The 21,567-nt window shown below is 42.6% G+C and overlaps 1 protein-coding gene across 1 annotated transcript; it reads left to right on the forward strand.

The window, feature by feature from the left end:
- Window positions 1-1,039: 1,039 nt before the first annotated feature.
- On the forward strand, window positions 1,040-18,100 carry Mex3c (mex-3 RNA binding family member C). The gene is made up of 2 exons (XM_090353076.1): window positions 1,040-1,787; window positions 16,782-18,100. The coding sequence occupies exons 1-2, from the start codon at window positions 1,040-1,042 to the stop codon at window positions 18,005-18,007; spliced, it is 1,974 nt and encodes a 657-aa protein (XP_090209202.1). The 3' UTR covers window positions 18,008-18,100.
- The last annotated feature ends 3,467 nt before the right edge of the window (window positions 18,101-21,567 follow it).

Genomic DNA, 21,567 nt, shown 5'->3' on the forward strand with positions numbered 1-21,567 from the left:
CGGTCCGCCCGGGAGGCGCGTCCCAGCTCTGGCCGTCGAGGAAGGCCCGGCAGCCACGCGGGCGGGGAAGCCGCCCCCGCCAGTGTGGCTGGGAGGCGGGGGTCCCTCTGGCGCCTCCTCCCAAAGCTCCACTTAGCGCCTACCCTGAGACCTTCCCGCCCCGAACCCGGGGAAAGGTCCGCCTGGACGGCCCCCTGCGAAGTGGGCTAGAGGAGGGGGAGGGCCGGAGAGGGGGTGGGGAGGAGCGGGGAGCGGCTCCGGGAAAGAAACTCCGAGGCCTGCCTATACTGAGGGCGCCTGCGCGAGAAGCCCGCAGGCCTCGTTGAGTTGCAACCCGGCTACGCCGCCTTGGTCCCGCCTCATTCCCGCCCCCATCAGGGTACCTCACAAAGAGTGACGCGGAAAGTGAGCAATCACAGTCCCTCTCTTCGTGAGTCAGAAGAGAAAGAGGAGGGAGGGGCTGTGAGAAGGGAGAGGACGGCAAAGCCGGCTTCACGGACTGGCTGGCCCCTGTCACCCAATCAGAACGCTCTGGGGCGGGGAGGGGCGGGGCCTGAGGAGTGGGTGGGGGGTGGGGCTAGGGAAACGAGTGAGAAGGCTGCAGGAGGAGAGGGCGGGCTCCCGGAGATTAAAAGCAGCCAATCAGAGCACGCCGGCTTCATTCGGAGAGCGGCGTGGGGCGTCGCCGCCACCGCCGCCGCCGCCGCGCGCGCCGGGGGCTGGTTAAGGCCATGAAACAAAAGAAACCCTGAGAGGGGCGCCGCTGCCACCTCCGACCGCCCGCCCCGCCGCGGTCCCCACCCACCCACCTAGTTACCTGCCTCTGCCTCCTTCCCCGGCCCCGCCACCCCGCCGCCTCCGCTCGCCGGGCGGCCCTGGCGCTCCCCAGCCCGGGTCGCGGGCCCCGCCGCCTCCCCAGAGGAAAGGTGTTTGCGCGCTGAGCCGGGCCCCGTCCGCCATGGGGCCCGCCGCCCGCCGCGCCTGACCCGGCCGCCGCCGCCGCCGCCGCCGCCGCCGCCATTGACAGCGCGCCGCCGCGATGCCGAGCGGCAGCTCCGCGGCCCTGGCCCTGGCGGCGGCCCCGGCCCCCCTGCCGCAGCCGCCCGCGCCGCCGCCGCTGCCGCCGCCCGCCAGCGGCCCGGAACTCGAGGGGGACGGGCTCCTGCTGAGGGAGCGCCTGGCCGCGCTAGGCCTCGACGACCCCAGCCCCGCGGAGCCCGGCGCCCCGGCGCTGAGGGCCCCCGCGGCGGCGGCGGCGGCGGCGGCGGCGCACGGCCAGGCCCGGCGGGCGGCGGGGCTGTCTCCGGAGGAGCGGGCTCCGCCCGGGCGGCCCGAGACGGCCGAGGTGGAGCTGGAGGAGGACGAGGGGGAGGAGGCCGAGCTGGACGGAGACCTGCTGGAGGAGGAGGAGCTGGAGGAGGCCGAGGAGGAGGAGGACCGGCCGTCGCTGCTGCTGCTGTCGCCGCCCGCGGCCGCCGCCTCCCAGACCCAGCCGATCCCGGGCGGGCCCCTGGGGTCGGTGCTGCTGCCCGCCGCTGGCTTCGACGCGCGGGAGGCGGCCGCCGCGGCGGGGGTGCTGTACGGAGGGGACGATGCCCAGGGCATGATGGCGGCGATGCTGTCCCACGCCTACGGGCCTGGCGGCAGCGGCGGCAGCGGCGGCGGGGCAGCCGTGGCTGCCCTGAACGGAGAGCAGGCGGCCCTGCTCCGGAGAAAGAGCGTCAACACCACCGAGTGCGTCCCGGTGCCCAGCTCCGAGCACGTCGCCGAGATTGTCGGCCGCCAGGGTAAGTGGCGGGGAAGCGGGGAGAACCCGGCTCGGCCCGGCCCGGGCCGTGGGTGGGAGACGAAAGCGTGGAGCTCGAGGCGGGAAGAAGGAAGACAAAAGCGAACCCAACGAGTCCCCGCAGGGCGGGCGAGATGGCGAGGTGCGTGGGGGTCGCCTGGCCCGAAAGCCACGCTGACTTTTTAAGAACCCCGAGACCTGAAGAGTCCCCGGGGGCGCCGGGTCTGGTGGTGGTGTTCACTTTCCTCGGGCTGTATTCGTGCCAGACCCGGCTCGGCGAAGTTGAAAGAGTAGGTCAGAGGAGTGGAGGAATCGAGGCTCGCAAGTTAAGCCCATCTCTTCCTAAGACAGCTGATTCCGGTCAGAAAGTGGACCGACATGGTGGCCTGTAGAGTTTCATCGGGATGGAAGAGATAGATGGTCAAGTGGTCATGCTACCCCGCCCTTGCGCTCCCAAAACTTAGCTCCCTAACTCTTATCTTACTTTGTGCCTCTCCTTCCCCCCCCCAAATTCTCGAAAAGTCACATTGTCTTTTAGAACACTCCAGTGTGCACCGTACAGAGAAAGCTGGACAGTAAGGTAACTTAAGGAGGAACTTTGGGCGTCTGTGCAGTTTTCAATCATTTCTCTTCTTCACTGGCCAGCGCACCAGTACTGCAGACAGACTCCTCCCACATTGTTCAGACAAAGGACCTGTGTCTCCGAGTCCTGGAGTAGATTTGTGAAGGGGGGGGGAAGGGGATGCGCAGAGGACCCCAGTCTGGATGGACATTTTAGGAAGGGGTTCGATGTTCTTGGAGTGTAGCCGCCCCCCTCCCGCCTTTGCAAAAGTAGTAATACCTGCAGCCGCCCTTTTTACAGTACGGTTCAGCCTTGGTTGAATGTGAACCCACCTCCACTGTTAAAAGCCTGAAGCATTGTCGGGATCAAATAAAGATGGCACTGCTCTTAAATGATCTCATCCTTCCCAAGTGGTCTAAAGTACACAGAAGAGGAAATGGAAGCTTGAAAAATCAGACTTGGCTTACCTCTGGAATTGCCATATTTTAAAAAGCCATCTGAAATCTAGACAAAAAGGAATGGCTCATTTAGGAAAATAGTCCAAGAGAACAGTTTTCACCTACATGAGATACAAGTGCTGCGTTTTGGTTTGTAAGACCCAAAATTAGTTGACCATTTAGACCATTGAGATTGTTGTATGAAGCTCGTATTTTGTCAGGCACTGGGTTTTGGTAATTAAGGATTCCTAGTTGACTCAAACTTTCTTCCTTTTTTTTAGAAGGTAACAGTGATGTGGAGATAATAGTACTAACAAATAGTATAATAGAAGTCATGCACATGAGAACATAGAACCTGGAGAGCTTTGGAGAATGAGTAGGAATGAGCTAATGGAAGAGTAACTATGAGAAGCTTAAAGAAGGAACCACTAGGAATGATGGGCAAGTCACATTCGGTTTTGTTGATGCTAAGGATCCGGTAAAGGGAAGTGATTGAAACTGGGAAGATGATTGTTAAGGCCAGAATAGAAACTTTTGAATGCCATACTGCAATGACACTTCCTCTGCACAAGTTGCCTCTGTGTGTATGTATAGTGACAGCCTAGGATAACAAAGGGAAGAGCATTTACACTCTTATTTTTACTGCAGGATGAGGTAGATGTAGATTTAATAGAACACAAACTTTTGTCCTGTGTTATATTCTTCCCGGTAAGGCACTATACAGTGGCCCTTAGTTGTTAATAAACTGTTACCTTTATGCAGATCTATTCCTTAAAGGGGTTTGTATTTTGTACCATCCACTACATAAGTGAGATGGTTTTCTTTGGGCCTTCCCTATTTGGTTAATAGGATGTGAATTTGTGCCTTAAATCATGGAGATAAATCGCTGACTATTCCTTTCCCAGAATTGACAGTACTGTTAAAAGTATGTCATCTTCCTCTTTCTTCAGAACAAAAAGTCATACCCTTTTCCTGTTTCAAATCATTCACCTAGTGGATCATTGACCTTTTTGCCACCCCACACCCCAGGAGCATGGTAATAAAACTTGTAAAGTATTATTTGCTCATTCCCTACAGAGAACGAAGTGCCTTCTAATATTCATATACTTTTACAGTGTGTTGGTTTCTCCCTGCAAGAGCACCTATCCTAAGTGAGTTAAACAGGGCAAATCATTTTGTTTTCTTGTTTGCGTTGGAGAAGTTAAATCTTCATCCTTAAGAGATAGCCATTCCTGCCATTTTATTCATTACCTTGAAGTCATACTTTTCAATTTGACATCTCTTAATTGCTTTTGGAAATAATTATGTCACAGATGGAGACATTTATGACTTCAGCTCTGAGGCAGAGTAGGACAAATGGAATTCTGAGTCACACAGACTAGCAACTCTTGTAGATGGCTTCTGTTTCCAGTGTCTTTAAAAAAAAAAGTATACCAAACCACTTCTTTGTTTCATCCTGCCATCTTCATCAGTTTTTAGAATGCTGGGCTTACAGGTTGTAGCACTAGGTCCAGCCTCAGACATTATTGCTGTTGATAGTGATGAACACAGGCAATGCATTTGATCATCGCTGGACATGTTAAATTAGTCCTGTTGGATTTTAGGGGGTTTTCTTTTGTATCTTCTGTGAAACAATACTGTAAAATAAAATGGGGAACTATAAAGAACTTTTGCAATATGACATCAGAATAAATCTGACAACATCTATATATGCTTTATAATGTACATTAACTTGTACATAAAAAATTAAAAGATTAAGGTAAAATGAGACTGTTTCTACGTTCCAGTGGATTTTCTTATACCTGACTTTGGCTTTCATTAAGCCAAACCATATAAGGTAATTTTTAAATTATTTTTTGAGCCACTCTTTGTTTCCACTGATATCCAGTGGTAATGTATATTGTCACACTTAACATTCTTCAAAGTTGCCTTTGCTGTACACTTGAGACAGTTGTTTGGAATGAAATTATGCACAATAAAATAATGTGTGATTTGATCTGGAGAAGCTTCACATCAGTCCTCACTGCCTATAACATAGGAAACAACATCACTAATTCAAGGCCAGCTGTGTTATGTAGTAAGACCTCATCTCAAAGCAAACCAGAAATCACAGTAGAATACATGTGACCTAAAAAGACACAGTTAGAAGAAAGCAAAGGTGTCCTTTTTGCTTTTCTCATTGAGGGTGAGGTGATTCTTTGCTACGCATTAGGTACTTTGCCAGTGTCACTTTGCTAAGTGGTTATAGCTATTTGGCAGATGTAGATACCATAGATGACTTGTTCAAATAACAGAATTTGTGTTTAGACCAGCTTGTTTGACATCAAACATAAAAGTTGTTCCTACTCTACATTGCTATTTCAGTGTTCTACTCTGAAAAATTAATTGTATATTGGATGTAGTTTCTCCCTAATTATCTTGAGTTGGAATTTTTCATTTGTAGTATGCTTAATTTAAAATATCATTATCCAAGTTGGTTTACTTAAAAACGAAATTAGATGCTATAGCTGGGTGTGGTGGCCTATAATCCTAGCTACTCAGGAGGCTGAGATCTGGGGATCCCGGTTCAAAGCCAGCCCTGGCACTAAAGTTCATGTGAGATTCTTCAGTTAACGAGAAAACTAGAAGTAGCACTGTGGCTCAAGGGTCTGAAGCCTTGAGCTTAAGAACTCAGGGACAGCGCCCAAGCCCAGAGTTCAGGTCCATGACCAATAAAACTTAGATGCTATAGCTTTGTAGAAAAGTTTTAAATTTTGAGTTTAGTTCGTTACAGTTTATAATATGTATTAACTATGGGACCACTAGGAGGTGTTCAGTTATTGTTTTACAAATGGAGGGGAAATCCAGTGGCTTTTCTTCTGGCTTAATTTAGTTACTAAACAATGTTCATTCACTATTCTGAAAAGGGAAATAAAATGGGTGATTCCAAGGATTTATTTTCTGCCCTCTTGTTATGCATAACCCCCAAATTTCCAACCATGTGTAAGTTCTCTACACCATAAGTTCAAGAAAGGGTACTACTCATGTTTTTTTAATTTATTACTTTTTTGGTTTTTTTTGCCAGTCCTGGGTTGTGAACTGAGGGCCTAGGCGATGTCCTTGGACACTTTGCTCAAGTCTAGTGCTCTGTCACTTGAGCCACAGTGCCACTTCTGGCTTTTTCTGTGCCTGTGGTAAAGAGGAATTGAGCCCAGGGCCTTGTGCATGCTGGGTGAGCACTCTACCACTAGACCTCATTCCCGGCCCTTTATTACATTCTTGATTTTGCTTTGGCCCTGTCAATATTTGCATAAATTGAAGTTTTATGGAAAACTTAATATCTTAATGCAAAAAGGGTTTTAAGATACACATTTTAGTGTTTACACACACACACACACACACACACACACACACGATAGGGCTAGGAATGACTTCGTGGTAGAATACTTGCCTAGCATGCATGAAGTCCTGGATTTGAATCCTCAGTACCACATAAACAGACAAGGCCAGAAATGGCATTGTGGCTCAAGTGGTAGAGTACGGGCCATGAGGAAAAGAAGCTCAGGGACAGTGCCCAGGACTGGAAGGGGGAAAAATTTCGCGCACGTGTGTGTGTGTGTAGTAAATTGTGCCAATGTGCCATAACATAGTTAAGCTGTGGTGTATAGAAAAAGGCAGCTCTGTGCCAATAATTACCTTGTGATCTTAAAGTCACTTAAACTCTAACCTTCAGAGATTACTCTTTGCACCAACGTACAATCGTATCTACCTCTAGAGACTGAATGATACACTGATTGACATACATGAAACTAGGTTATGAAGCCATTTTACTTTTGTTATATCTGAAATTAACTTGGAACCATTCTATTATGTCAGCTTTTCTCAGCTTTCTGTTTCTCACATTATATACATCTGTAATAAATTAGAACCAACCAATAATTGCATTCATGTTAGATTACTGATTCTTTGCTGTGTTAACAAGGAACTCATGTCTCTCAGTGTTAAAACAACCAAAGTTTATTTCTTATTCACAGGAACTTTGATCATTTTGGTCATTTGGGGACACAGGTCAATGAAACAGCCATTATCTCAAGTGTTATGGTCTCCTTTTGCCAGAGGGTGAGAGATTATGTAGTACATGCACTGGTCTTTAAATGTTAGACTCAGAGATACAACTTAAAATATTTGCACATATTACTTTAATCAAAGTAATTTATATGGGCTAGGAAACACATTACAACCATGTGTCCCCAAAGAGAAAAAATGAAGATCCCATTCGTTTTTTCAGATGATTCTGAAGTAATACATATATTGAGACGGGGTCAACTATTTATCCTTTTTTTTTTTTTTGTCCTAGGGCTTGAACTCAGGGCCTGGGCACTGTCCTTGGACACTTTTTGCTAAAGGCTAGCTTTGAGCCACAGCACCACTTCCTGTTTTCTGGTGGCTAATTGGAGATAAGAGTCTCAGGGACTGTGCTGGATTTGAACTGCAATCTTCAGATCTAATAGCACTTGAGCTACAGCACCACTTCCAAGAATCACTAGTTTTTAACTGTAGACATGCATAAAATGAAATTTTAAATTATATCTCTCATATTCTGAGCTTTGTCCAATGAGAAGCAGGCCTTCAAATCACATAGAGTAAACCAGATTTTGAATTACCATTTATATTGACATAGCTGCATAGCTTTGCAGTTTATAATGTCTTAACATGTTCCTTACATTCTAACTTTTTTTTTTTTTTTTTTTTTTTTTTTTGCTAGTCCTGGGGCTTGAACTCGGGGCTTGGGCACTGTCCTTGGGCTTTCTCGAGGCTGGTGATCTACCTACCGCCTGAGCCACAGCACCACCTCCAGCTTTTTCTCTGTGTGTGGTACCGAGGAATTGAACACAGGGCTTCGTGCATGCTAGGCAAGCACTCTACCACTAGACCACACTCCCAGTCCTATTTGTGTACTACTTCAGGAAGTAGACTATTTATAAATTCCTGCAGGGAAAATAGATCATTCAGGTTTTTTTTTTTTAAATAAGTATTAAATGTATTAGGCACTGCACAGAATATGTATTGGCTGTTGTTTCTTCCATACAAATAAGGAAGTATAAGAAACTCACCTAAGGTCTCAAGGTGTTACTATATTAATATATACATCCCAGTAAGGTACAGAATAAAGAGAGCAAAACGTCAGCAGGATCACAGGTGAATGGAGTACTTGCAGTACAAAAGCATGCACAAACACTGAATCATTTTGATTCTCCAAGAAGACAAAAGATAGTAAAGGCAGAACTAAATATTACTCTCTTTTTTTCAGACTTAATATCAGTTAAAGCACCTGAAACAAAGTAGATATTAGCTGTTTATATAATCATGCTCAATTACTGGGCTAGCAACTGGGCTTTTACTGATGTACTTTCCAAACTCTAGTAATGGAGCCTTTTCCCCTGCATCAACGAGCTTTGAAATCATTTCGGACTTTGTTTGAAGTATAGAAGATACTGCTTACATTGACATTTAAGACGCCGAACCCCTCTTTAAATGTTCATAATAAACTAAAACATAATTGCACAATAAATGGAGTTGTGTGGTATAGTAGTTCCAAAACTGAGATGAACAAAATATCCATAACCCAAAATTCAAATAAGTTTTACTTTAAAAGAATGATACAGGCCCGGAAATTTGGCCTAGTGGTTATAATGCTTGCACGAATGCACGCAGACCAGGGTTCGATTTTTCGGTACCACATACATAGAAAAAAGCCAGAAGTGGTGCTGAGCACTGTCCTTGAGAAAGCCCAAGGACAGTGCTCAGGCCCTGAGCTCAAGCCTAGGATTGGCCTAAATAAATAAGTAAAATAAAAGAATGATACAAACCCTGGAGAGAAAAGTTACTAATACTATATTGTACATTGTGTGGTATTTTGTTTCGTTTTGAGGCAGAATCTTGCTCAATAGTAGTAGCCCAGGCTAGCCTTAACCTCTGGGTTCTGGGAATTTCAGACATATACTGCCATGCCAAACCAGAATACAATGCACTTTTTAAATGTTTTTACTTGTTATTATAAAAAGGTGAAGTGCATAGAGGTTACAGTTAGACAATATGCTTTTTAAAAAAATATTTATTATTATAAAGGTGATGCACCAGAGGGATTACAATTACATGAGTCAGGTAATGAGTACTTTTCCTTTCTCCTCCTTCCCTTACTGTGTTCCCAGACAATGCATTCTTAAACTAAATAAGAAACAATCTCATTGGGATTTAACTTGATATTTGTTTAGCTCTGAAAATGTGATGCTGAAATTGAGTTTTTAATTGTTGATTTGTGGTTTTTTGTTTTATTTTTTTGATCGGTCATTGGTCTTGAACTTTGGACATGGGCACTGTCCGTGAGAGTTCAAGGCTACTGCCCTACCTCTTGAACCACAGTGCCACTTCTGGTTTTCTGGTGGTTGATTGGAGATAAGTCTCAAGTCATTTTCTGCCCGGCTGGCTTTGAACCATGATCCTCAGATCTCAGCCTTCTGGATAGCTAAGATTACAGGCATGAGCCACCTCGCCCAGCTTGTTTTATAGTTTGTATGGGTCCTTCTGCCCAGACTGGTCTCTGCCTCACATTCCTGAGTGTTGTGATCGCAGACGTGAATTACTATGCCCAGCTGAAATTGAAATTCTGTCAAGTGAAAAGTTTTGAACAGACTATCCCAATAAGGAAAGGACCTTATATTAAAAAAAAAAAAAACCTGCTCCCTGTTATTGTGATAATATCATTAAAAATGTGAAATGAGGCCGGGAGTTTGGCCTAGTGGTTTGCCTAGCATGCACGAAGACCCGGGTTCGATTCCTCGGTACCACATACATAGAAAAAAGCCGGAAGTGGTGCTGAGGCTCAAGTGGTAGAGCTCTAGCCTTGAGAAAGTCCAAGGACAGTGCTCAGGCCCTGAGCTCAAGCCCAGGACTGGCAAAAAAAAAAAAAAAATGTGAAATGATGTGCTGATAAAGATTGTAGAGTAGTGAAAGGAGTGTGAAGTAAGACAATTTAGTTGAGATATCGAACAGCTGGGAGATTTTGAGTACTTCATTTAATCTCTTTCCTTCCTAAACTGCTCTATTATGGTAATGTAATGAAAAAATTGTATCTATAAAACAGCTATTAGAAAACTGAAAAGCAGACTTGGGGACATGGTCAGATGATAGAGCTTTGTCTAACAATTGTGAGGTCCTGCGTTCAAACTTTAGTACTGATGAAAGAAAGAAATAATTAATGCTTCTGCATTTTTATTGTTTCCAAGTTAATAGGGGCTCTGAGATATTAGCTGAGTTTACGCAAATGATAGAAAGATTTGAATAGTGAGGAATAAATCATTCTTAAAAAACTGGCAAATGAGCCGGCGCGTGGCTCACACCTGTAATCCTAGCTACTCAGGAGGCTGAGATCCGAGGATGGTTGACAACCAGTCCAGGCACTAATGAGAGTCTTATCTCCAGTTAACCACTAGAAAACCAGAAGTGGCACTGTGGCTGGAGCAGTTGGACAGTATCCTTGAGCCAAAGAGCTCAGGAACAATGCTCAGGCCCACAGTTCAAGTCCCATGACCAATTAAAAAAACAAGCAAACAAAAATCCAGCCTAGAAGATAATCAGACTATAGGTTATTAGAAGTAGAATCCAGTAGCTTCACATAGTACATTAAGAATAACAATCACAAAGATAAACCTTGTTTCCATATTCTGGAGTTCATTTCACTTAGCCTCATCCTCTATGGCCAGGAGAATCCTAGATTTGTACTAATTATGTTTCTTTGTCTCTAGCTTATTTCACTTAATATGATTCTTTCCATTTCCTTCCAAATGGGGCGATGTCATTGTCAATGCAAATGCCTTTGTCTTTTTCAGTTAGTGTAAATTGTCAAGTCATCTTTTGTTTGTATGTTTCCACTATGTTGTATGCTGGTCTTCATTATAGTAATTTTCTTTCCTCTGCTTACATGATTATTTTCCCTTTTGTTTATGCTTCTTGAGGTCCTAAATTAACAGTAGTTCTTTGAAACTATGGAAATGGCATCAGAACCTTTAGAAAGAGTTACTATTTGAATGAAAAAATTCAGACATTAAGCTGAACTTTAACCTACAGTTGCTAAACTGTTCTTAATTCTTAAAAAGGAATGGTTTAGGGCTAAGAATGTGGTAGAATACTTGGCTAGCATGCATGAAGTCCTGGGTTCAATTCCCCAGTACGAAACAGAAATCATGAAGTGTGGTCTTGTGGCTCAAGTGGTAAGAGTGCTAGCCTTCAGCAAAACAAGCTCAGGAACAGTACCCAAGCCAAAAAGTTCAAGCCCTGGGACATGCAAAAAGCAAGAAAGTATTGTTCTAGTATTTCTTTTTTTTTTTTTTTTTGCCAGTCCTGGGCTTGAGCTCAGGGCCTGAGCACTGTCCTTGGACTTTCTCAAGGCTAGAGCTCTACCACTTGAGCCTCAGCACCACTTCCGACTTTTTTCTATGTATGTGGTACCGAGGAATCGAACCCGGGTCTTCATGCATGCTAGGCAAGCACTTTAACCACTAGGCCAAACTCCCGGCCCTTGTTCTAGTATTTCTTAAGAAACCTAGTCAAAGCCCTTAGGCCAGATATAGGGGAAACTAGATTGTTGGTTTATCTCCCAACAAACCACTCTCCTCTAAACATAATCACCTTATCAACACCTGACTTATAGTATATTTCTTTTTTCCAGTTTGATTCTTAACAGTCCTTTTATGATTTTAACATCCATTTCTTCGTTCATCTTATATTTGTCTTCTGCCCTAGCCATTTGCAATGCTGCTTCTGAATTGAAGTGTAAAATTTCCATGAATTGGTCCTTTCCTTCTTTCAAAAGCTAGACATTTGGGAAAAAAGCAGCAACAAATGAAAGAAAGGAAATAATAATGTGATAGGATAATCCTGCCCATCCAAAGACATCTATTTCTAACTGTCCCTCCATAAAAATAACTTTGCAGGTGTTTGTGCAGATGTGATTAAGGTGTATAGATTTTGTTATGTGGCAGGTATCTGGAATCATCTTATAGGGCCAGTACAATTACATGATTCCATAAAAGCAGAAAACCTTTCCCAGCTGTTTGAGATCTGAGGAGAGAAAAAGCATGGAAGGACTTGGTCACCATTACTAGCGCTGAAGATGAAGGAAAGGGTATGTGGCTGTTCTCTAGAAGCTAGAAATCTCTCTGTTAATATGCTGTGACCATTGAATTGTACCAGCAACCTAATGTGCAGAAGTGATCTTCACTGAACTTCTAGGAAAGAACTTGTGTTCTTTCTGTCTACATACTGGTTTTAGCCATGTTAAAATCCAAAATTACAGGGCTGAGAGGTTGGCCTAGTGATAGAGTGCTTGCCTCGCATGCACAAAGACCCAGGTTCAGTTCCTCAGTACCACATACATAGAAAACTGAGGTTCAAGTGGTAGAGCTCTAGCCTTAAGAAAGCCCAAACCCTGAACTCAAGTCCAAGACTGGCAAAAAAAAGAAAGAAAAGAAAAAAAATACAAAATTATAACGCATTATGTGTATTTAAATTTTCCTCCTTTTATTAGCATGTATTAGTTATACAAAGTTGCTTTCATTGCAGTATTTCTATAGCTCTTAGACTGTACTTTGGTCACATTCACCCCCCACCATATGTTAAAATGGTAATTTTGTGTCATTGAAGCCACAGCATTAGAAAACTAAAGCAGGGTAATAAGCAAATTGAAAATCAAAAGATTTCTGGACTGTAGATGAACTAATGTCAGTTTGTTTATTATGGCATTTCAGTAACCTAATATACTGTATGTTGAAGGCTACTGCTTAATTCTGATTGGAAAGTCCTCTAGAATGTCTGGTGTGAATTACAGGCATGTTTTTCTCAGTGGTTGTGGAAGCCTTAAAAGGCATAAGAACTCTGTTCTTATGCAGCATTTTGTTGCTGCCTAAACAAATTTATCCCCTCTGTTTCTGTAGACCAAAATGTCCAGACATAGTATGTGTGAATTTTCTTTTCAGATCTCACTGGGCTGAAATGAAGCTATTTGCCTTCATTCTAGTCCTTACCCTGGGGTTTATGTACTCATCCAAGCTTTTTGTTGTCTGGAAAACATATGGGCCCCTCATTAGTCAGGCCTACCTGGATTACCCCTATTTTTAGGCGAATTCATCTAAACCACATTTATACCTACAAAAGCCCTTCCCAGGACACCTAAACTTGTGTTTGAATAACTGAAAGTATATTTATATCTGGACTTGGAACCTGGAGAGTTGGTTATTCAACTAATAACTCTGTCAACCAGCTGAGTGGCGTGGTGTATAAAATTATTTCTGTAATCACAACACTCAAGGCTGAGAAGGCTGAGATAGGTTTTTTTAGTGACTTGGTTATGAATGATGAACCTTATTTTTCTAATTGTAGACTACTAGTAATCTAGATACTAAGCTTTATTATGTAATGCTTTTGTTTGTTTTGGTTGTGGGGCTTGAACTCTGCACCTGGGGGCTGTCCCTAAACTCTTCAGTTCAAGGCTAATGCTGTACCACTTGAGCCATAGCACCATTTTTCTGGTGGTTAATTGGAGATCAGAATCTCATGGTCTTTAGTGTGCCTGAGCTGGCTTTGAACTGTGATCCTCAGATCTCAGCCTCCTGAGTAGCTAGGGTTACAGGCGTGAGCCACCAGCACCCAACTGTAAATGCTTTCTAAAATTGAAAAGTGATATATAGATAGAAGACATGGCTGTTTGCCACCTCCTAAATAAACTGTTAAAGAATGAAAATAAAAACCAATGAAACAATTCAGTAAAATCTTTCCTTAGCTAGAAGCTAAGGAAAATAATATTAGTACTTTTAAATGTATGGCTATTCTCTCATTTTGACATCAGCTTTATTTTTTGTTATTGCAAATACATTTTTTGTTTCATAAAACTAATGGAGCTAAAAAGTAGTCTTTAAGATATGATGTAGGGGACTAATTGTATGGTTTTGGTGGTAGGGGTGAGGATGGGGGTGGGGGTCGTCGTTGTGGTCATGGTCATGGTTGTGGGGCTTGATCTCAGGGCTGAAGCAGTCTCTGAGCTTTTTCACTCAGTGCTCTACCACACTTATAAATACAGGAAACGTATGGAAGGTTATCACCAAAGTCTTGGAGTTGAGCAAAACTGAGCACTTGGAGACACGTGGGGTTGTATGCAGAGGGAGGACTATTGGAAGTAGGCAGACTAAATGGGTTTAAACTTTACATGTTATTACTTTGTTACAAAGGGGGTAGAAGGAGACTTAAAAAAAGCTATCTGCCCAAATTGTTTTTTAAATCTTCAATATTACCTATATTATTTATTTATAGAAACTTAAATAGCATGATAAAGTCATGGAATGAAATTTTTCTGGTATGCTTCATGTTAACATCACCATTGAAAAGCATAACACCATAATTTCTTTTAACCTTGGTTGTGTATTGGAGATTTTGAGTTATAGTTTGAAGTCCTCTACTCTGCATGGTTGGTGCTGAAGGGAAAAAAATGGATAAAATGGGCATTTATGACATGCTAGACATATATGCTTCAGTGTTTTGTTTAACAATATAGAATTTGAAAGCAAGTCCATTTATTTGAGCTCAGGTCTGCCCTAACTTAGAGTAATTTTTTTTTTTTTTTTTTTTTGCACCAGTCCTGAGCCTTGAGCTCAGGGCCTGAGCACTGTCCTTGGGCTTTCTCAAGGCTAACTAAAGCTCTACCACTTGAGCCACAGCACCACCTCTGGCTTTTTTCCATGTAGGTGGTATGGAGGAATCAAACCTGGGCCTTTGTGCATGCTAGGCAAGCACTCTACCACTAGGCCAAACTCCGGCCCCTGGTGTAGAATAATAATTCTTTAATAAAACGACTTTGAGCACCCACCCCATACCGTCTCCAGTATCTATCTGGTCAGATCAACAACTTTACAGGGTATATGTCATCTTCCCTTCTTACTTTGCTCTATTCCAAGCATTATTTGTCTCATCCGTTCATAGTACAGCAACAGAGCCATGCTCACACCTGTAATCCTACCTACTCAGGCAGCTGAGATGAGAATTGCATGAGGCTTGCATTCAAAGCCAGCCCAGACACTAAAGAACATTAAGACTCTTATCTCCAATTAACCATTAGTAAATAAGAAGTGGGGCTGAGGCACCAGGGGTAGGGCTGTAGCCTTGAGCTGAAGAGCCTCAGGGACAGTGTCCAGGCCCAGAGTTCAAGCCCCATGACCAGCAAAAATAAAAAATTAAAATACACCAGCAGTAGCAGCAGCTTTCTCCCAGCCCCCTTCCTGCATTCAACTCTCTCTCTCTCTTTTTTTTTTTTTGCTAGTCCTGGGAGCTTGAACTCAAGGGCCTAAGCACTGTCCTTGGGCTTTCTCAAGGCTAGAGCTCTATCACTTGAGCCACAGCACCACTTCTGGCTTTTGCTATGTATGTAGTGCTGAGGAATTGAACCCAGGTCTTAGTGCATTCTAGGCAAGCGCTTGTATCACTAGGCCAACCCAGCCCCCAAAACAAGGTTCTTAAGGATAAGTATGTATGTATGTGCATGTGTATGTCTGTCTGTGGTGGGACTTGAACTCGGCCTATACACTAAGCCTAAGCTTATTTGCTTAAGGCTAGCTCTCTACTACTTGAACCACAGCTCGTTTCTAGCTTTTTGTTAGTTAATTGGAAAACTTTCTTGCTCACGCCATCTTCAAACCACTATCCTCAAATCTCAGCCTCCAAAGTAGCTAGGATTTATAGGTATGAGCCACCGGTTTCTGGCATGACTATAGTAGATTTTTTTTGTTATTTTTATTGTTATTATAAAAGTAATATACAAAGGGATTAGAGTTACATAAAGGAGCCTTTTTAAGGCTAGTGCTCTACCACTTGAGCCACAGAACCATTTCCAGCTTTTTTTTTTTTCTATGTATGTGGTACCGAGGAATTGAACCTGGGCCTTAGTACATGCTAGGCAAGCATTCTACCACTAGGCCAAACTCCCGGCCTGGCTATAGAGTTTTTTAAGTCAGTTTTGACTTACTGTGGCTTTACCACTTACTAGCTATATGATAATTTGACCAATTATACTATTTTTCTGAGCTTTCATTCCTTTAACAGTAAAATGACTATAATCTGTTTTTTAGGATTATTGTATAAAGTGAGACAGTAAATTGTTTCTCCTGCACACTATTTTTCTTGCCACCAACTCCCTTGCTAAGTACTAAAGATTGATGCCCATTCACAGTATAGCTAGCATAATATATATAGCAGACCAGACCTATTTACCATTTACAATGAGTAGTAAAAACAATAAGAAAATAGTAAAGCTGACTTGCAATAGAGGTACTCTCCCAGTAGAGGTACTGTCTCTTCTCACATGAAAAGACAATCAGGCAAGTGTGTGTCCAGAGCTAGCAGCCTTAGTGGAATTAGGAACATTTCATCATGTAGTGATAAGTTTTTATGGTAAAGAACAAACTGTAATGAAAGGTAGAATGTGTATGTGTGTGTGCACGTGCATACATGTACATGTTTGTGTGCCTAGACTAGCAGTCTAGGGCTTAAACTCTGGACCTGGATGTTGTCCTTAAGCCTGTTTTCTCCACCCCTCAAATCTGGTGCTCTACTACTTGAACCACAGCTATTCTTTTGGTTTTTTGGTGTCCCATAGACTTTCCTGTCTCGGCTGGTATCAAACCCTGATCCTTAAATTTCAGCTTTCTGTGTAACTAGGGTTACAAGCGTGTGAGCCACCAGTGCCCAACTGGAGTGAAGATTTTAAAAACTAAAAATGGTGGGGCTGAGTATTTAGCTCAGTGGACTAGCACCTGCTGGCAAGTACAAGGCCCTGAGTTCAGTCTTCAGCTCTGCAAAGAATTAATGAAGATTGCCCATCTGCAGATGTTTAGTTTGAAGAGAGCTTTCTGTGATTTGTCTTTATAAGAATTTTTGAAATATTGATTCCTCTGAAATTTTTTTTTCTTAACAGGTTGTAAAATTAAAGCACTGAGAGCCAAGACAAACACGTATATCAAGACACCTGTTCGTGGTGAAGAGCCCATTTTTGTTGTCACTGGACGGAAAGAAGATGTTGCCATGGCCAAAAGAGAAATCCTGTCAGCTGCAGAGCACTTCTCCATGATTCGTGCATCTCGAAACAAAAATGGCCCTGCGCTGGGAGGGCTGTCATGTAGCCCTAATCTGCCCGGTCAGACAACGGTCCAGGTGAGGGTCCCCTATCGTGTGGTGGGATTAGTGGTTGGACCCAAAGGAGCAACAATTAAGAGAATTCAGCAACAGACCCACACATACATAGTGACTCCGAGCAGAGATAAGGAACCTGTCTTTGAAGTGACAGGGATGCCAGAAAACGTTGACCGAGCGCGGGAAGAAATCGAAATGCATATTGCCATGCGTACCGGAAACTACATAGAGCTCAACGAAGAGAATGATTTCCATTACAATGGTACCGATGTAAGTTTTGAAGGGGGCACTCTTGGTTCTGCGTGGCTCTCCTCCAATCCAGTTCCTCCTAGCCGCGCAAGAATGATATCCAATTATCGAAATGATAGTTCCAGTTCTCTAGGCAGTGGTTCCACCGATTCCTACTTTGGAAGCAATAGGCTGGCTGACTTTAGTCCAACAAGCCCTTTTAGCACAGGAAACTTCTGGTTTGGAGACACACTACCATCTGTAGGTTCAGAAGATCTTGCTGTTGACTCTCCTGCCTTTGACTCTTTACCAACATCCGCTCAAACTATCTGGACTCCATTTGAACCAGTTAACCCACTCTCTGGTTTTGGGAGTGATCCTTCTGGTAACATGAAGACTCAGCGTAGAGGAAGTCAGCCATCTACTCCTCGTCTGTCTCCTACATTTCCCGAGAGCATAGAACACCCACTTGCTCGGAGGGTTAGGAGCGACCCACCTAGTACAGGCAACCATGTCGGCCTTCCAATATACATCCCTGCTTTTTCTAATGGTACCAATAGTTACTCCTCTTCCAATGGTGGCTCCACCTCCAGCTCACCTCCAGAATCAAGAAGAAAGCACGACTGTGTGATTTGCTTTGAGAATGAAGTAATTGCTGCCCTAGTTCCATGTGGCCACAACCTCTTCTGCATGGAATGTGCCAACAAGATCTGTGAAAAGAGAACGCCATCATGTCCAGTTTGCCAGACAGCTGTTACTCAGGCAATCCAAATTCACTCTTAACTATATATATATACATAAATACTATATCTCTATATGGACTCGTAAAGGCATGGGTATAATGGTACCCCCAGTAAACTTCCTAATGAATTCTTATGACTGTTATCAGGCTTTATTGGGATTAGGCTAAAGTTGTTAGTAAACTTATAAAAGGCTGCTATGGTAACACTAAACCTAAGTGGTCTCTTGTCTATTAGTTTGGTTTGAATTCTTAATACTATTGTGTAGACCCAGAGACACAGTTTATATAAGGATTGTTAAGGCTGAAGTGTTCCACTTGGCTGAGAGAAGATCATAGGTTGTGTGACCTAGGAGAAAAGTCTGAGGTTCCAGACAATGGGTCCCAAAAGCCTAACCACATTAAGAGTTTACGGAGGGTACTTGGCATTACAGATGACTCAGACACTTCCAGTGCTGCCTTCTTTACACTGCCAGTTTTGACAAAACAGGTTTGTTTGTTTTTTATTTTACAACAATTTATGCCTAATTCTGCAGGATTGCAAGTAACTTTTAAATGCATTGTGATTACTTATTGGTAATAATAGGGCTGGTGGCAGTTATCTAGATCATTGGTTAGAATTTGGGACAAAACTGCTACATTGACCTTCATCTCGCCCGGAGTGCTCAAGGCTGGTAGGATCAGTGGATCAGGAATGCAATTGTCTTCGATTGTAAGTTCCTTCCCAGTGCCTCCCTTGGTGAATGGGAATGGCCGCCTGGGTTTTCCCATTTCAGGAAGGCCTTTGGGATTACACCCACATTGGATGATAATTGAGGATGCGAACATTCCATTCATTAGTCTGATCAAGCTATTGATTAATTCTTAGACTACAGACTACAGATCAAAATGTGAAACATTCTATGTTCAATCCATATTTGTCTTGCACATTATAAATATGTTTATTTTTTGGTGATGGGGTGGGGGGAGGTAACAGGGCCCTTGGCATAATTCACGAAAGCAGCTGTGACAACCTCCAATCAGTTTACTTCATTTCAAAACTATTTCCAATCACAAGGAAAGATTTCTTTAAAAACACTTGTACATTTCACCTGTGGATGTCTGTGGTTTCATCCGCAGTATGCTCCCAAATCTCTGCTGGCTTTGAAAGGACAAAACATTATACTAGTGGGTTTTTCTACTAATTATTTTTTTGAAGCATTATTTTCCCTACACAAGAGCTTTTTTTTCTCAGTATAACGAAAATTGAAATCCTATGTGTATTCAATAGTAAATAGACAAATTTTATTTTTTATTTCCACTTGAAGAGTTACATTTCGTATAAAAGTTTACAAATAACGGTTTTTATTTTGATTTTTTCAGTATAAAAAAAGTTGCCTTGATGGCATATTATGATGTAATGCTAATTGCTTGTAGGGTAGGTAAATATGTCAGTATTGAAACCTAATCTCTAGCTGCCGTCTTGTAGATATGAACGAATGTTCACCAAGCATGTATTTTGTATTTTGTTGCATTGTACACTGCAACTAATAAGCCAAGGAATCGACATATATTAGGTGCGTGTACTGTTTCTAAAAACCACAAACTAAGAATGATAAATTATCAATATAGTTTAGTATTTGCTAATTTTACTACACTCTTTTGTTATGTATATGTAGGGAAGTCATAGGGATTATAAATTCAATTTGAGTAAAGTTTAAAACCATATATTTTATGATAAAGGGCCTTTAACTTAAGATGGCCAAAGCACTGATATTATATATTTGCTGTAAAGAGAATTATAAGAGTTTTATTTTTCTGATATTAAAAGTTACTTAATAAAGACTTGTTTCCATTAACTTGAATGTATTCTCCTTGGTGTTTTTCATATTAGTTCACCTTAGAGGAAAAGAGCTGCTATTAATACAATTGTGATTCTCTTCTTACCAAGTCCCTCCCTGGTCCCAACCTGTTCCCTCCCTCCTTGGAGTGACTTCTCCTTTTGCTTTGATTCTTTGTAAGTCAGGCTCACCCAAGTTAGCCTAAAACTCAACAGCTTCCCAGGTGCTGTAGGAATATAAGCATGAGCCACCAGGCCCAGCTTTCTGAGTTCTTTAGCATGCTGTTGGTAAGCCACATGGCTTGCATTCCAGCCCAAGTTTACCTTTTTCTTTGAGTGTTGTTTAAAAGTACAGATTTAGCTGATTTTAAACTTAGTTGCATGTCTGTGGACTTGGCCACAAATGATTAGTTCTAAACTAATCCAGAACTAAGTGACTTTTATATTAATATGGATTCTTAAATTTTTTATATATATTTTTATTGTAATTAATAAAAGGGTTACATGATATTTGCCATATAGAAGGTGCATTAATTCACATACATTGATACCCTTTCACATGTCTTGGTGCCCTTTACCCTCCCCCCCACCGCCCCCCCATTCTTAAATTTGACTTCACTTTTCTACTATGCAGGTACAAGTTTTAAAGTTGCATTTAAGACAACCTTCTGAGTGGCTTTATAATGGACAAAAATAATACTGCCTTTATGAAATAGATTTTATGTTGACCAGAGCACATTTTGCCATTTGAAATGTTAAAAAGAATAAAGATTTTCAAAATAGTTTTGTTTTTTTTTTTTTTTTTGCCAGTCCTGGGCTTGAGCTCAGGGCCTGAGCATGAGCACTGTCCTTGGACATTCTCAAGGCTGGAACTCTACCACCTGAGCCACAGCACCACTTCTGGCTTTTTTTTTTTTTTTTCTATGTATGTGGTACCTAGGAATCAAATTCAGGGACTTCGTGCATACTAGGCAAGCACTCTCCCAGTAGGCCAAACTCCCAACCCATCAAAATAGTTTTAAAGAAATTAACATTTGTTTTTTAGTGCCTACAAATATCATACAACCATAGTAAATCTTTTCATTGTAGGGTGGAAGAGGTGAGACTGGGCTAGCATACTGGAGCGTAGATTCAGTAACTGGCAAGATCATTGACCTAAATTGCCAGGATTTGGGGGGGGCTTGTTAAGAATTATGAAAATTAAATTATGTGTTTAGTAGTATAAGTGCCAGTTTAGATTGATAACTTATAAAAATAACAATACAAGGTCAAGATCTTCCAGGGGACCTTGACAATAATTTACTTTTAATGCCTTGTTTGCCATATTTAGCTAAAACGTTTGTATGGACCTGTGTTAACAAAACTAGTAAGTATTTGCCCCTCGTCTGAGCCAGTATATGAACTGCCTTGCTGATACAGTACTGGGGCCTCTAGGAACTCTGCCCTGTTGGGAGCAGCAGCCACTCCAGCTCCAAAAAGCCACATGTAGGTTATCAGGAATTGACAAGGGCTTTCCATCAAGAAACAACCTGAGCAGGTTACCTGACAGGTTAGCTCTTCTAACATGTTGTGCCTCTTCAAAGGATTTTACCAGAGCAATCCTCGTGTTAAGTAAATTTTTAAGCAGGAGTTGGAAAGCATAGAGTTTGTTTAAAAAATGCATACAGAATAGGTGTAGTAAACCTGTAAACCTAAAGATAGTAGTAAACCAGTTATCACACATCATGGATTCTCATCAGTCGATCTAGTTTGTTGCCTTACCCCTCCCTTAAATTTCTATTTCTT

This window comes from Megascapheus bottae, chromosome 19 (genome assembly GCF_031878675.1).
Source record: "Megascapheus bottae isolate mThoBot1 chromosome 19, mThoBot2.hap1, whole genome shotgun sequence".
Taxonomy (NCBI): Eukaryota; Metazoa; Chordata; class Mammalia; order Rodentia; family Geomyidae; genus Megascapheus; species Megascapheus bottae.